General features: G+C 39.2%; 1 protein-coding gene across 5 annotated transcripts in view; it reads right to left on the bottom strand.

Annotated features, from left to right (window-relative positions):
• Positions 1-16,291, bottom strand: part of katnip (katanin interacting protein) — a 1,410,884-nt gene that overhangs the window by 1,391,584 nt on the left and 3,009 nt on the right. For all 5 annotated transcript variants that reach the window (XR_015525275.1, XM_087309978.1, XM_087309975.1 and 2 more), the window contains 11 exons: positions 14,488-14,573; positions 12,399-12,586; positions 11,806-11,903; positions 11,038-11,139; positions 10,625-10,729; positions 8,032-8,251; positions 6,246-6,374; positions 3,188-3,339; positions 3,004-3,086; positions 2,746-2,836; positions 141-350 (listed from right to left, as the gene is read on the bottom strand). Coding sequence is in view for 4 of the 5 variants with exons in the window: in XM_087309975.1 (XP_087166101.1) it covers positions 141-350; positions 2,746-2,836; positions 3,004-3,086; positions 3,188-3,339; positions 6,246-6,374; positions 8,032-8,251; positions 10,625-10,729; positions 11,038-11,139; positions 11,806-11,903; positions 12,399-12,586; positions 14,488-14,573 (1,464 nt within the window). In the remaining variant the exon portion in view is untranslated. The remainder of the gene's footprint in view (positions 1-140; positions 351-2,745; positions 2,837-3,003; positions 3,087-3,187; positions 3,340-6,245; positions 6,375-8,031; positions 8,252-10,624; positions 10,730-11,037; positions 11,140-11,805; positions 11,904-12,398; positions 12,587-14,487; positions 14,574-16,291) is intronic.

Raw genomic sequence — 16,291 nt, 5'->3', positions numbered from 1 at the left:
CCGCTGTGCATGCATGCATACATGTTTCTGGGTGAACAATCCCTTTTAATACAATCAAATTGTGAGTCCTCTACAATGTTTGAGTGAGATATTATTAATTTGTGAGCTAAATAAGCATGTTTTCCCACACAAACTCTTACTTTGGTCTTGCCGTTGACGAGGGCGGTGAGATTGCCGGGCTGGTTGGTGTTTCGGATGTCCAGGTCGTGTGGAGACACGTAGAGTTTCTGCTTTTGCGGACAGAAGAACTGGACCTCTGTGAGGCCGACCTGAGCTGAATGACCCCAGTTTGACAAGATCTCCATTGTAACGTACAGAGAGGACGTCACATGTAGAGACGCTTCCCTCCTCTGTAAAAAGAAAAGAACGAAGGATTTGGCAGACTTAGAGGAATAGTTCACTTCCAGAACAAACATTTGATAATCATTTACTGCCCTCCTTGTCATCAAGATGTTCATTTCTTTCTTCAGTCAGAAAGAAAAGGTTTTCTCCATATTGCGACTACCACTAGGCTGGTCAATGCTGTAAACTTACAAACTCCAGTTTCAAAGCAGCATCAGAGGCTCGTAATGACCCAAGATGAGGAATAAAAGTCACACTGAGTGAACGATCTGTCATTTACACAAGACTTTTACATTAGATAAATTACTTTTTAATAAAGCAAAACAATCGGTCATTTTCTTTAAAAAAATTAAACAAATAAAAATAATTAAAAAATAAATAAGTCAGTTGGTGAAGCAGTGGCGCAGTAGGTAGTGCTGTCGCCTCACAGCAAGAAGGTCGCTGGGTCGCTGGTTCGAACCTCGGCTCAGTTGGCGTTTCTGTGTGGAGTTTGCATGTTCTCCCTGTATTCGCATAGGTTTCCTCCGGGTGCTCCGGTTTCCCCCACAGTCCAAAGACATGCGGTACAGGTGAATTGGGTAGGCTAAATTGTCCGTAGTGTGTGTGTGAATGTGTGTGTGGATGTTTCCCAAAGATGGGTTGCGGCTGGAAGGGCATCCGCTGCATAAAAACTTGCTGGATATGTTGGCGGTTCATTCCGCTGTGGCGACCCCGGATTACTAAGCCGACAAGAAAATGAATGAATGAATAAATAAGTCAGTTATGCACAATGTTTTTCTGTGATTGTAATGCTGTTCACACCAGATGCGGAACCTGCGGATAAATCACAATATTCACGCGTAAATAGGGTGTATGCCGAAGCATGCTAACAGGACTTTTAATTTGCCAGTAACCTGGGTTAACCGCTTCCGGTGAACTGTAAGCCAATGCAAAATCATCGCGTTTAAGGTCTGTTTTCTTTAAAAAAATCAGCGATCTCCACTAGCCGAGTGATATCGATATAAAGTGGGTCTCAGATTGTACAAGAAGCACTGCATTAGTTTAAAGCACACATTACATTCCCCCCGCCATGTCTTTATAATATGAGCATTTATTTTACCCCGGTATATTCAATGGAGCTTCTGCGCTAGCCTACCGATTCTGACGGGCGCGTGCGAGCAAACGGCTTTTTGTCTCGTTTTACGCTTGAGCAACTAAATGAATGCCAAAGTTTGTTTAGCTGATTGGATTTTGATTACATTACAACATTAATACTGTAAAAGGAACCGTATAAAATGGAAAAAAACTGACAATAACAGGTCACCGGAAGTTAATCAGCATGGGAAGAACACTAGCTCAACATAAACCCTATAGCCGCGTGAACATTTGAGCTTACTCGCTTCATTCGCATGTCAAAATCAGCTTCACTCACGCGTCAAATTCACTTCACAACAGACGCAGATTTGCGTGATGTGCAGGGCTTCTGTCTGCCTGGTGACTGTAACTTCGTTGCTAAAGGACTAACATAGATTTTATTGACAAAATTATTTATGTGCTTTGGGAAAGCTGAAAAACAGCATCGATTCGTTTGGAGCAGCGTCTGAGTCCACTAGATCCTTCCAGAGGTGTATCCAGCTCTGCGAGTTCATAAACTTCTCTAGAAACTGTACCTGGATGATGAAAGCACTCAGCGGTGCTTCTGACTGAGCCGAGCCCAGTTTGATGAACTGTTGTCGGCGTGTGCAGGAGGACTTTTCCTCTGGGACACCAAAAACAGGCACGACATCATAATCCCGCCCCAACAAGAGCAAGCTCCTGATTCGTTAATAAGGCGAATATGGGTTCAGATTTTCCAACTCGAGCGGTTCACGCGTTTAGTGTGTCAAACTCGCAAAACGCTCAATACACACCGCAGGATGTCTAATCACGTCTTTGCATTGACTTAACATGTAAATCACTCCCGCTTGAGGCTTCTTCCGCGTCTGGTGTGAACGCAGCATTAGAACGCGTCTGGTGCAAATGTGCAAAACTGCTGCATGTGTTGGTTAAAGTATTAGTTAGTTTTGGTTTTTTTGGTTAAATCGTCAGTTTAATAAACTTAGTTTCATTTAAATCCAGATTTCCATTAATCATTTAGTCTGTCTTTATTTTCCATTTCATGACATTCATAAAATTTTTCTAAGTGCATGATGAACTGTTCTGCTATAAGACCTTCATACCTCAGCTGAGAGCATTTAGAGTCATCTGAAGCTGAATTATAAATAGGGGCGTCACTAGTACTAACAAAACCAATCGGTACTGAATTTTAAAAAGGTCCATTTGCACTTTAGCACTGTTCTGCAGCTGCTTAAATGCTGCTGATTGGTCATTGTGTATAAGTGCTCGAAAGATTTAACTGTTAAGAGATAAATCAGGCAAACTCACAGAGAGCGTGAAGCTGCTGCTGCTGTCGCTGAGTTCAGACTGATCGTCAGGATCAATCCTCTCCAGAGCCTTCAACAAACACTTCTGCTGCCTGACGGACACACAGACCAACTGAGTGTTAAATCCTAAATCAATTTCCTAAATCAAATTTAAATCCCACAGCATTATCGTGTGTGTGTGTGTGTCTGTGTGTGTGTGTGTGTGTGTGTGTAGTTTCGATGTGATTTTCATAACACTACACTCGTGAGGACTGTATACCTGGGTTCCATGAGAGCGATTCTCTTCATAGCTTTTCTGACATGATACTGATCTTCATCATCTTCATCACAGTCTTCATCCTCCTTAAAAACATGCAGACATACATGATATTGTGTCCCTTCATCTTATTCATGCATCAATTATACACATGATTGTGGCAGAAGTGCTGTAAATGAATGTCCACCGGTGTGTGTTGTTCTTTCAGCCGGTGTGTCTGCAGTGGTGTGTTTTCTCTCTGCAGGGCCTGAATCACACCGGCCGCCGTCTCTTCTGAATCTCTCTCCTCCTGCACTTTACGAGCCGCAGACAGAGGGCGCTCCAGACGACTGCTCGACCCTGTGGGAAAACAAACACACTCTGTCTTCATGTCTATGAATATATACGGGGTAAAAGAGTCCATTTACACCATTCTGAACGTTTATTTGATTTTTATTTGTGAGTTTTTTTCCTGTGTTTTGTTTAGTGTGCTGTGCCTATTTGTGTGGATTTCAATTAAAATACACATCATTAAAGTTTGATCTGAGAAATAATTATTGTTTAGTTATTTTATATTGCAGCATAACCACAGCCGTATCACCCTGCAGCCCAAAATCTGATACTGACTTAAGCTGAGCCTGGTCAGTACCTGGATGGGAGACCACATGGGAAAACTAGGTTGCTGTTGGCAGTGGTGTTAGAGAGGCCAGCAGGGGGCGCTCAACCTGCGGTTTGTGTGAGTCTTAATGCCCCAGTATAGTGAAGAGGACACCATACTGTTAGTGAGCGCCGTCTCCTGCAACCGAGGTCCTGACTCTCTGTGGTCAATAATAATCCTATGGCACTTCTCGTAAAGAGTTCTGGTGTAACCTCGGTGTCCTGGCTAAACTCCCTCCATCGCCCCTTACCCATCATGGCCTCCCAATCATCCCCAATCCCCTAATTTGCTCTATCACAGTCTCTCCACATTCCATTAATTGTCCAGTGGCTGCCATCGCTCCATCCAAGTGGAGCTGCACACTGGTGGTGGTGTGGAGTGACCCCTCCTCATGATTGTGAAGTGCTTTGGGTGTATGGCCATACACAATAAATGCGCTATATAAATACACATTACATTACATTATTATTTTAATAATTATTTTTTACGGCATAGATTTATTCATATCAGTAGCCTGAAGGGATTTATGGAGAGATATGTTCACACAACTTGATTATGTAACCATATACAGTTAAAGTCAGAATTATTAGCCCCCCTTAATTATTAGCGCCCCTGTTTATTTTTTTCCCCAATTTCTGTTTAACGGAGGGAAGATTGTTTCAGCACATTTCTAAGCATAAGTTTTAAAAACTTATTTCTAATAACTGATTTATTTTATCTTTGCCATGATGACACTAAATAATATTAGACTAGATATTCTTTAAGACACTTCTATACAGCTTAAAGTGACATTTAAAGGCTTCACTAGGTTAATAAGGTGAACTAGGCAGGTTAGGATAATTAGCCAAGTTATTGCATAATGATGGTTTGTTCTGTAGACTATCAAAAAAAAATTAGCTTAAAGGGGCTAATAATTTTGTCCCAAAAATAGTTTTTAAAAAATTCAAAACTGCTTTTATTCTAGCCGAAATAAAACAAATAAGACTTTTTCTAGAAGAAAAAATATTATCAGACATACTATGAAAATTTCCTTGCTCTGTCATTTGGGAAATATTTAAAGGATCACGAAACACCAAAACACATTTTTTGAGCTGTTGACAGTCGTATATGTGTCCCACACTGCTATAAACACTATTAGGACACCTATATTTCACTAAAAAGAGTAAATTGGTTGTTTTTGTGTTATTTCAAGCAAATTCGTACTTCCGGTTTGAAACTAATTTTTGAAGCTGCGTCACGGTCATGACATAATAGTGTGTATTCCAGCGTGCAGACTGGACGTCTGTGCCAGAGTGGGTTTTATTAAGTCTTACAGTGTGCTGCATTAATGCATGAGTAAAGCTTGGTTTAAACCAATCAGCGCACTCTATTGTGCAACTTCATTAATATTCATTACTGTCACAGTGTTTAGACGACAGAGACGCCACGTTGTGTTGGCAAAACAAGCGTGAAGTGTTGCTTTTATAGTTTGCTGCAGTGAAGTTTTGTTTTCATTTTCTCTCTGTGAGAGCTCAGCTGGAGTCACGTGTCGATTAACAGTGTACGCGACGCTCGACAACAATAACTTACGTGTCTAAGGAGGAACATTGTTTACCTGAGAGCTGTTCTCATCTGCAAACGCTGAGACCCGGATTCCCCTGTAGTCTTCTCTTCATAAAGACGCGGCTCTAGTAGTTGCTGGTGATTGTCCTGTCTCTACAGATTTGTTAAGTGAGCGACCAGTGCTCTTTGTTTATTCAGTTTGTTCGTATCGAACTAAGTTAACTATTGCACTGAGTGTAAACATGTTAGCACCACAACCAAACTTTAACCACGTGTAGGATTTTCACCGCATTTTGTGACCGGAATAACACACGCGGCTTTCTGACGCTACCTGCCGTGTGCATCTAAGTTTCCGGGAAATGCTGAGGTTTTTTTTCTCTCATTCGTCGTGCGGTATCAAACATTGCATGAAAAATACACGCTTAGAGCAGTTCCTCGAATCAAATTTCTGATTTGTCGCGAGGGACATAAATGAATTCCCTGAATGAAAGAGCCAAACTGCAGTTAAAGTCCACCATTTAATAATTTGGCAAATAATTCGACTACAGATGTCCATGTAGGTTAAACGCCATCACTTTCTCCTGTGTGTGTGTATTTTGACTGAAACTCGCGCGTGCCCAAATAGACACTCCCACACTTTAGTTCCTCCGACACTCCCCCCTAAACAGAGCTGGACACGCCCACTTTTCTGACTTTTTCCAAAGTAGAGGTGTGAAAACACCCTGCTGAAACGAGGGGGTTTCATGGCCCTTTAAAAAACAAAAAAAAAAATCAAAAGGGGGCTAATAATTCTGACTTCAACTGTAGATTCTTTTAATATATACAACAAAATAAGCCAAAACCCGCTCTGTTAAAAACACCCCTTCAACTCACTTCGTCCAACATAAACTTATTTCTACCATACTCTCCTGCAACAGACTGCTTTGATGTTTTGTGTTACTTAATGAGTGATACTTCATGCATACTTCCCTCCAGTTGTCTGCAATGCTGTCATAATGTAGCCCAGACTGTCAGTGTATATTTCTCAATAGTCTGCTAATGTGGAGTAAGTGTGAGCAGCTCTTACGTGACGTCTCCTGTCTGCTGTCAGAGGATTTCTCAGTGTGTCTCCTCACAGCGACTGCTTTTGTAGGGATGTACGACTCCACGTTCTCCTTTCTTTTAGCTGAGAGAGAGTGTTTGACCCTTCGCCCTCCTGAACACAGAAAACCAGTCATATCAATGAAACATTTCCAGAGAGATTTAGCGGTTACCACTGCACAATTACCAGGGAAAAATGTGAAATGTACCAAATGTGATTTGACTTATGAAATGTAAAAACCATTTCAATGTGATCATGTCACTGGCTCATGATAATTTTCTGCTAATCAAACTATTTCATAACTGTAACAAGAGGCAATTCAATCATAACTTAATGTTAAAACAGCTATCATGTCACTATTTATCAATATGTGGCTGTTTTTGAATTCCCGGAAGCTACAGAAATTTTAAATGTATAACAGGAAATGCTTTGGGTCTATTGTTATTGTTTACATCCCTCAAAAGGGTTTATAATTGTGATTGTATAATTGTGAGTGCTAGGCGTGACAGGGTGACACGGTGGCTAAATGGTTAGCACTGTCGTCTCACTGCAAGAAGGTCGCTGGTTCGAGTCCCGTCTGAGCCAGTTGGCATTTCTGTGTGGAGTTTGCATGTTCTCCCCTTGTTGGTGTGGGTTTCCTCTGGGTGCTCCAGTTTCCCCCATAGTCCAAACACATGCGCTATAGGGGAACTGATTAACTAAATTGGCCAAAGTGTATGAGTTTGTGTGTGTGTGTCAATGAGTGTGTATTTCTCTGTACTGGGTTGCTGTTTAAAACAAATGCTGATATAATTGCCAGTTCATCCCGCTGTGGCGATCCCTGATAAATAAAGTGACTAAGCCGAAGGAAAATAAATGAGTGTGCATGTGAGTGTGTATGAGTGTTTCCCATTACTGGGTTGCAGCTGAAAGGGTATCCGCTATGTAAAACATATGCTGGATTAGTCGGCGGTTCATTCCACTGTGGCGATCCCTGATAAATAAAGTGACTAAGCCGAAGGAAAATGAATGAGTGTGCATGTGAGTGTGTATGGGTGTTTCCCATTAGTGGGTTGCAACTGAAAGGGCATCCGCTGTGTAAACCAAAAGCCGGATAAGTTGGCGGTTCATCCTGCTGTGGCGATCCCTGATAAATAAAGTGACTAAGCCGAAGGAAAATGAATGAGTGTGCATGTGAGTGTGTATGGGTGTTTTCCATTACTGGGTTGCAGCTAAAAGGGCATTCGCTGTGTAAAACATATGCTGGATTAGTCGGCGGTTCATTCCACTGTGGCGATCCCTGATAAATAAAGTGACTAAGCCGAAGGAAAATGAATGAGTGTGCATGTGAGTGTGTATGGGTGTTTTCCATTACTGGGTTGCAGCTAAAAGGGCATTCGCTGTGTAAAACATATGCTGGATTAGTCGGCGGTTCATTCCGCTGTGGCGATCCCTGATAAAGTGACTAAGCCGAAGAAAAATGAATGAGTGTGCATGTGAGTGTGTATGGGTGTTTCCCATTACTGGGTTGCAGCTGAAAGGGCATCCGCTGTGTAAAACATATGCTGGATTAGTCGGCGGTTCATTCCACTGTGACGAACTCAGATAAATAAAGGGACAAAGCCGAAGAAAAATGAATGAAAGAGTTAAAGTTATTATATATGAGCACAGTTAACCTGCAGCTATAGAGTACATAGGTGATGTCATTGTGTACATATTTAATGCAGTGTTTTTGTGTATTAATTGTAATCAGTCCTAAACACACCGTGTGCCTGCCGTCAGAAAGCTTCACCTTGTGAGGACGAGCTAAACTCCAGCATGATGAGGTCACCGCGGCTGATCTGCGAGCTGATTGGCTGTTGTGTGGTTTGGACAGGAAGTGTGAGGTCAGGAAGGCTGTCGCTGCTTTCGTCTCTCTCGATCTGCTCCTCGATCCAGTCCTCATCCGTCTCCTCTCCGGCTGAGTCTCGACTGCTCCGCTTCACACTCACCTCCAGACTGCGCCGCAGAGCCTGACACACACATTTAAAAGGTCCCGTGAAGTGCTTTGAAATGTGCATTTTTTTTTTTATTCGATGCTTCATGTAATCTCAACTAAAACATGAAGGGGAGGGTGGAACACACTGTAGCTCCTCCCCCATTTAAAAAACTACCAATAGCGCTTTGATTGATCACCGCTCTGCCAGTGAGAGTGGTCGAGCTTAAGTGCATCAAATGAAAAGCGTCTTAAAAGGGGCGGGCATGTCAGATACTAGGGAGCATTTGATTGGTCAAACGATTTAATGAGAGACTGAAGTAAGAGCTGACTTAACTATAAAACCGTTGATCCATTTAGGCTGAAATGACAAACTACAAGCTTTACATTAGTTTTATATATTTTAAATAAGAATTCACTGTTTTGTTCAATAGTATCTGGATGCAGACTTTTTGATGCAAGCTGAGATTGTGTCTGACATTGCATCGCTGAGTGATGCAATGCACTCAATGGAGTGACGTCACTGTGACGGGTAGGGTTAGGTGAGCGCATTAAAAAGCATTGGATGCAGCTCAGATTGCACTGCACCAGGTCTGCATCCAGACCCCTCTCGTTTTGTTCCGCACTAGCTTTTAGATACCTTATTAACTAACAATACTGATACTAACACATTCATTTTTTTTATTTTATGGCACCTTTAAAGTCGGAATGAAAGCAAAATGTATTCTCTTTATTTGTATATGTATATAGCAGTACTTGTTATAAAGGATGTACCTGTGCACTGCATTTTGCTAAAATTCATTCATCAAATATAACCTTCTCTCCCCCTCGAAATTACTTTTCTTCATTTCTGGTTACACGGAATGCTTTTCGGGCGGGCTATCAGTCCTTTAGAGTGGAGCTATCAGTTATTAGGGGGCTATGCCTTTTAGGGAAGAGCTATCAGTCATTAAGGGCGGGGCAATCAGTCATTTAGGGCAGGGTTACCAGTCATTTAGGGTGGGGCTATTAGTCCTTTAGGGAGGAGCTATCAGTCATTTAGGGCGGGACCAGTCCCTTAGGGCAGAGCTATTAGTCCTTTAGGGAGGAGCTATCAGTCATTTAAGGCGGGACCAGTCCCTTCGAGCAGAGCTATTATTCATTTAGGGTGGTGCTATCAGTCATTTAGGTCAGGGTTATCAGTCCTTTAGAATGGAGCTATTAGTCCTTTAAGAAGGAACTATCAGTCATTTAGGGCAGGACCATCAATCCCTTAGGGCGGAGCTATCAGTCATTTAGGGCGGAGTTATCAGTCTTTTAGGACGGGGCTATCAGTCCTTTAGGGTGGAGCTATAAGTCCTTTAGAGAGGAACTATCAGTCCCTTAGGGAAAAGTTTCAGTGCATTAAGGCGGGGCTATCAGTCCTTTAGGGTGGAGCTATCAGTCATTTAGAGCAGAGTTATCAGTCCTTTAGGGTGGAGCTATCAGTCATTTAGAGCAGAGTTATCAGTCCTTTAGGGTGGAGCTATCAGTCATTTAGAGCAGAGTTATCAGTCCTTTAGGGTGGAGCTATCAGTCATTTAGAGCAGAGTTATCAGTCATTTAGAGCAGAGTTATCAGTCCTTTAGGAAGGAGCTATCAGTCCTTTAGGGAGGAGCTATCTGTCCCTTAGGGAAAAGCTATCAGTGCATTAAGGCGGGGCTATCAGTCCTTTAGGGCAGGGCTATCATACCTTTAGGGTGGGGCTATCAGTCATTTAGGGTGGAACTAAAAGTACATTAGCTTGGAGCTATTAGTCTTTCAGGGAGGAGCTATCAGTCATTTAGGGTGGGGCTATCAATCATTTGGGGCAGGGCTATCAGGGCATGTCTTATTTTTGCTCTGCCTTCATCCATTTATAAATCTTCTTTCATTTTGTTAGTAACGCCCATCGTCCAACATTGAAATTAATTCCCAAAGGATGAAATCATGTACCGTCCAACAATTGCCATTTTAGGCCCATTCCAATTGAATATACATTACAATAGAGGAAAAAAATGACAACATTAACTTCCATTTCATGCCGACTTGTTTCATTCTTTTAATATTCCTGCTCTTTTCTAAAACTGTTCGAGTTTCTTCTGTTGAAAAAAACAGACTTTCATAGTATTTTTTGTCCTACTATAGATATCATGGGCTGCTGTTTTCCAGACTTCCTCAGAATATCTTGTTTTGTGCTCGACAGAAGAATGAAAAAGTTTAGAACAACTTGAGTGAGGACATATTTTAATTCTTGGGTGAACTGTCCCTTTAATTAAACTGATGTAACACTGGTAAATGATATCATTATCAAGTGTTCCATGTAAATGCACAGGGTGACTGCTCGTGTGTTGAGGGACTGAATCAGCTGACGGATGTCTTTAGCAGTTCTGTAGATGTTTCTGCTCCTCACCTTGACCTGATCAGCATTCAGGAGAACTCTGTCCACAGGCTCGGGCTCAGTGCGACCCTTCAGACCCGCTGAACGAAACGCTGCTTTACTACTGTCTTTAGCAGACTAAGAGAAAAACACACAGCATAATATTTAAAATTATTTACATTTAGTCAATGAATAAACTAACTAACTGACATTTTTGAGAGACAAACATTGAAAGTATATATGGTTGTCTATTTGCACAATGTTTCTGTGTACTCTGAATACTCTAAACACGTTATGCTTGGTTTACACATCTGCTAAAAATGTACGAGAGTACACTATATCCCACAATGCACTACATAACATAAAATACAATCTATATAGAGATTTTTCTTCTAATAATTAACATTATTAGTGCACACACACACACACACACACATTATTCTCACCTCCATCTCCACACTCTCATAGGGCTCAAAGTCATCAGAGTATCTGTGCTCTGGTGAGATCTTCACTTTACTTCCTTTATCAGTGCAGATGTAAACAGACTCCTACAGTAATGTGCACAGAGTTAAAATACAGCACCGGTACACAGGAATAAAGACGTTTAAAATAAACTAGCTAAATATCAAACACACAATAATATCACTTTAAAAGTCTAAAGGTGCCCAGAATAACTATGCATTTATTTTGTAATAAAAAAACTGCAACGATTAAATCACACATACATAATTGTAGGACATTTCGTACAGTGGTTAATATAGATATTTGTATATTTTACTATAGTAGTAACTACAACAGGCGTAGTAGAGTTACAGGAATACTCAAAAATGAAATGCATTCATTAATTTACTCACACTTGAACATTTCAAAACCATGTTTAATACATGGTAAAACATATTTATACATTATATACATATTAATACATATTTAATACATTTCATTTTCTTGTCGGCTTAGTCCCTTTATTAATCCGGGGTCGCCACAGCGGAATGAACCGCCAACTTATCCAGCAAGTTTTTACGCAGCGGATGCCCTTCCAGCCACAACCCATCTCTGGGAAAATATTTAATACATTTGAAACATATTTAAAAATCACTACAGTGTCTACTACATGAAACATATTACAGGGTCTTTATTAAATATGCACTAAAAAAAAAAACATATAGGAGTTTATATAGGTGCAGTAGAGTGTGGGTGTGTGTGTGTGTGTGTACCTGCACCCATCTGCGTCTCTGTGTTTTCTCTGGTGCCGTGCGGCTCCTTTGTTTCTGTAGATCTACTGAACTCTTTTCTCCACTCGCTCTGCTGGAATCTGTGAATGCAGAAAGACTTTCTAATTCAGCAGCGCACAGGAAAAGTGTGTGTGTGCGTGTGTGTGTGTGTGTGTACCACAAAAAAATGTTTGTCTTGTTTATAGTCCAAATATCTAAAAATTCTTAAACCAAGAAGTATTTTATAGGCAAATCAAAAATATGGTCATATTTACATAATGAATACAAAAATACTTACAATAGATTTTCCTTAAAACAAGCAAAATAATCTCACAATGGGGTAAGCAAAGTCATCTTGTTCTCCGTTTTGAACATAAGATTATTTTTCTTGCCCCATTGGCAGATTATTTTGCTTGTTTTAAGGAAAAACTCTTTTAATTTTGGCATAATGTTGCTTGAAACAAGACTATACGTTTGAACTTGTCTAGAAAATGCTTCTTATTTTAAGAATTAGTAGATATTTGAGCTAAAAACAGGACAAAAACTCTGAGTAAAGAATCTCATTTTTTGCAGTGTGTGTGTGTGTGTGTGTTTACCTGCAGTGCGTGCGTTTCTGTGCGTGGGTGAATGATCCGCTACTGAAGGCTGAATTGTGGTTTTCTTGTTGTTTTGAGCAGCATTAGTGGTGCTGATATGAGCGCCGTTGATGTACAGATTGAAGCCCTGCTCTAGAAGCTCCAGCTCAGCCTGTCGAGGGTCTTTCCTCTGCAGTCGCCTTAATGCTCTGGGAAAGAAGATGACAGTAAAACACCAATTAGTAAATCTTTAAAGGTGCCATGAAATTAACATAATGTTTTAGAATCAGTGTTGTTAGTTTTTAAGATATCTACAGTATAAGCTAGTGTACTCCAAAACAGTGACAAAATATATATGTTAAATGTCAATATTATTAGCCCCCTTAAGCTATATTTGTTTTCGATAGTCTCCAGAACAAACCACTGTTATACAGTGACTTGCCTAATTACCCTAACTTTACCCTAATTAACCTAGTTAAGCCTTTAAATGTCACTTTAAGCTGAATACTAGTGTCATGAAGAATATCTAGTCAAATAATATTTACAGTCATCAAGGCAAAGATAAAATAAATCAGTTATTAGAAATGAGTTATTAAAACTATTATGATTAGAAATGTGCTGAAAAACCTTCTTTCCATGAACAGAAATTTGGGTAAAAATATATACAAAATTACATCATAAAAATAAAAATTATTATTAGTAATAATAATATATATACACACTACTACAAATAATTAAGACTTCAACTGTCTGTGTGTAATGAATGAATGAATGAATAAATAAATATATTGTACAGCTACCATTTTAATGATCTAGGTGCAAAATTTAAAGAGCAGGGTGCAAAAGCATTAAGGGCATGTCTAAATCCACTATTGCTATTTTAAGGATGGATAAATCCACTCTGCACCTCGGTGCATGGTCTAACAGGGTTGTGCGTATTCTTTTAATGAGTAATGGGTGTGTTTTGAACATAGCGACTATTAAATAAATCAGAGTCTCACCTCACATTCTTTTTAGGAGTCAGTTGCGGTGCGCTGTGGCGCATCTGCCATTTACATAACGGACATAAGTGGAAAAGCTGAACGCTTCACTAGCGAGAAAACAGTTAAACAGAGCATCTGCAGCGCGAGAATAAAGAATGAGCCTCCTCCATTCAGCCTCTTTACTTTTACTTTTCTCCTTTACTTTTGTGGAGTTAGGAAACGGTGTTGTAGCACTTCACTAAAGACATCCATTAGCCTACATATTTAATTTAGTTTGTTAAGCGCAACGATTTGTGTCAAAACTATTTCTAAATTTAGTTCTAATTTCCAGCAAACAAATAAATGAACACTAATAACGAAGTGTGCTCAAAACACTGAGCTATATCCAAACACACGTCCTGTTCTTATGCCCCATATGCTGATGCAGACGTCTCCAAAACCCCACAGGTGGACAAATCTACACTTGTTTTTATTAAAAATAATATACAGATGCAAATAATAAATAATACTGCTAATAATAATAACATTAGTCAAACGTAAATGTACAACAAATCATAAAAAAACTAAAAAAAAAAAAAATCATTTTAATCCTTTAATTGTTTTCATACGTAGAGATATTTGTGTTTTGCTGTATTCAGCAATGTGTAAGCATTTGGACCTGCTTTAGAGCAGCTTTTAGTTGGTCAATGGCGTGATCTATTTCAGCTCCTTAAAATAGCAACGCACCAACAATGTGCCTTAACACACCTCTATTTTAGACCAGCACACCCATGAGTCCACAACGTGGTGCAAATGGATTTGCTGTTTAAACAACGTGACGCAAAACGTGAAAATTACGATTGTGCTGGTCTGAAAACAGCAACACATCGCATCACACACGTACTGCGCCGAGTGTATGATAGTGCCCTCAGAGTTTAAAGATGGCACACAACCAGGTTAAATTTAACTTTGGCATCATTTCAGCCAATCAAAGCAGCTCAATTACAGGTCCACATAAACGATCAGCGTTTGCATGTGATTGTGCTTGTAATTGAAGACATATTGTTCAACCCGAGCTCACACAGTTCACCTATTTCTGCGTTATCTGACCTGTGTTTGTAGGTTTGTGTTCACGTGTGTCATCAAACCTGTTTTTGTGCTGCAAGTTGATTAAATATTCATCCAGCTTCTCCTCGGCGGAGGAGAGCTTTCCTCCTCTGCTCTTCCTGTGCTCCTGCAGACGACACACACTCTCCGTCAGTCTCAAAGTAGGATAATATGACACACACACACATACACAGGATGATCGAAGAGCTTCAGATAGAAATAAATCTGCACAGATGCAGAGAGACAGATGTCAGAAAGAAGAGAGTAAGGATGAAAATGACAAAATACTATTATAAAATACTCAAAATACACTCAAATACACAATCACAAAATAATAATACTATAACTAATTGGTTAATAAAGGTGACAAAAGTCTATGCAAAAATAAAAACCACCAAAGTCGATTAAGTTTTTGTTAGATATCAAGTTAAATTAAAAATAATGAACAGATTTTAAAATTATGATGACTAAAGCTAAAGTATACCATTGGTTTTGTAGTTTACCATGTTTACAGAAAAAAATCAGTTTACAGTCTGTGGACAAAATAGAAAGCCCATCATTTCATATTAAGCTCTCTCAATTATTTTGTGTTGTCACAAAATACATTATTTACCACAATATATTTTCATCATTTTTATGTGCTCAATTTTACACTCCACAATGAGGAAGCAGACAGAAACATCAATAACAAAGTGTTTACATTTCGCATTTTATTTACTTTTAAAAAGTGTTTTATATGTTGTTAATATTTATTCTACGTACTTAATCAAATATTTGCCTGAAGTTCTAAAAGTGAGAAAAACAAAAAATACACCTAAATAAATAAATAAATAATAATAATAATAATGGTAACACTTTACAATAAGGTTCATGAGTTAATGCATTTACTAGCATGAACTAATCATGAACAACACATGTACAGCATTTATTCATCATAATTGAACATTTACTAATGCATTATTAACATCCAAGTCAATGCTTGTTAACATTAGTTAATGCACCGAGAGTTAACAAACTAACAATGAACAACTGTATTTTCATTAACTAACGTTAACTAACATGAACAAATACAGTGGTAAATGTATTGTTCATTGTTTGTTCATGTTAGTAAATGCATTAATTAACATTAAGTAATGAACCTTATTGTAAAGTGTGACCATAATAATAATAATAATAATAAACTAAATAAATTCATATAATTGCATAAAATAAAAATAACACTAATAATACATTTAGAAACATATATTTTAAATTAGGCCTGCACAACATATGGTTTCAGCATCAATATCGCAAAGTGCGCATCGCAGGATCTGCAATGTTGAGCATTCAGGCACACGGAATTATAATGTTTGTAACTTTAAGAAACTGTATTTATGTATCAATACAATGAAGACTAAACTGTGTCATTAAACATTTGATAACTGCTAGAAACCCATACAATACTGTTTATTTAGTTTGATTCTTTGCTGTACTGGACAGGATTTTTAGATTTGATAAGGATGTGGACTAAAGGTAATAATATTGTAAATAATGTATGACCAACCAGTTCACTGAAGAAGACTTCCTAGATGATTCTTCAATAAGAGTCATGGGTATTAATTTGTCTTTGCCTGCATGCTATCATGATTTTTTTTGTCCTTGCAGGGCTCAACAATAAGGACTGCCCGGTGGCCCAGGGACAGCGTGAGAGACACTTGGGACAGTAGACAGGATCATTACTGGCCCGATTGGGACAGTGCTGCCTTGTCACTAAAGTATAATTTCCCATGACTTTTTGTCAATTGCGTGCACTTTAATTTGTGCTTTTAAGTCTTTAAATGCTATATTCTCTGTGATGTTGTAGAT

This window comes from Danio rerio, chromosome 24, assembly GCF_052040795.2.
Source record: "Danio rerio strain M-AB ecotype USA chromosome 24, GRCz13ab, whole genome shotgun sequence".
NCBI lineage: Eukaryota > Metazoa > Chordata > Actinopteri > Cypriniformes > Danionidae > Danio > Danio rerio.
The sequence above is the reverse complement of the archived record's forward strand: the minus strand, read 5'-3'. Positions and strand labels throughout refer to the sequence as shown.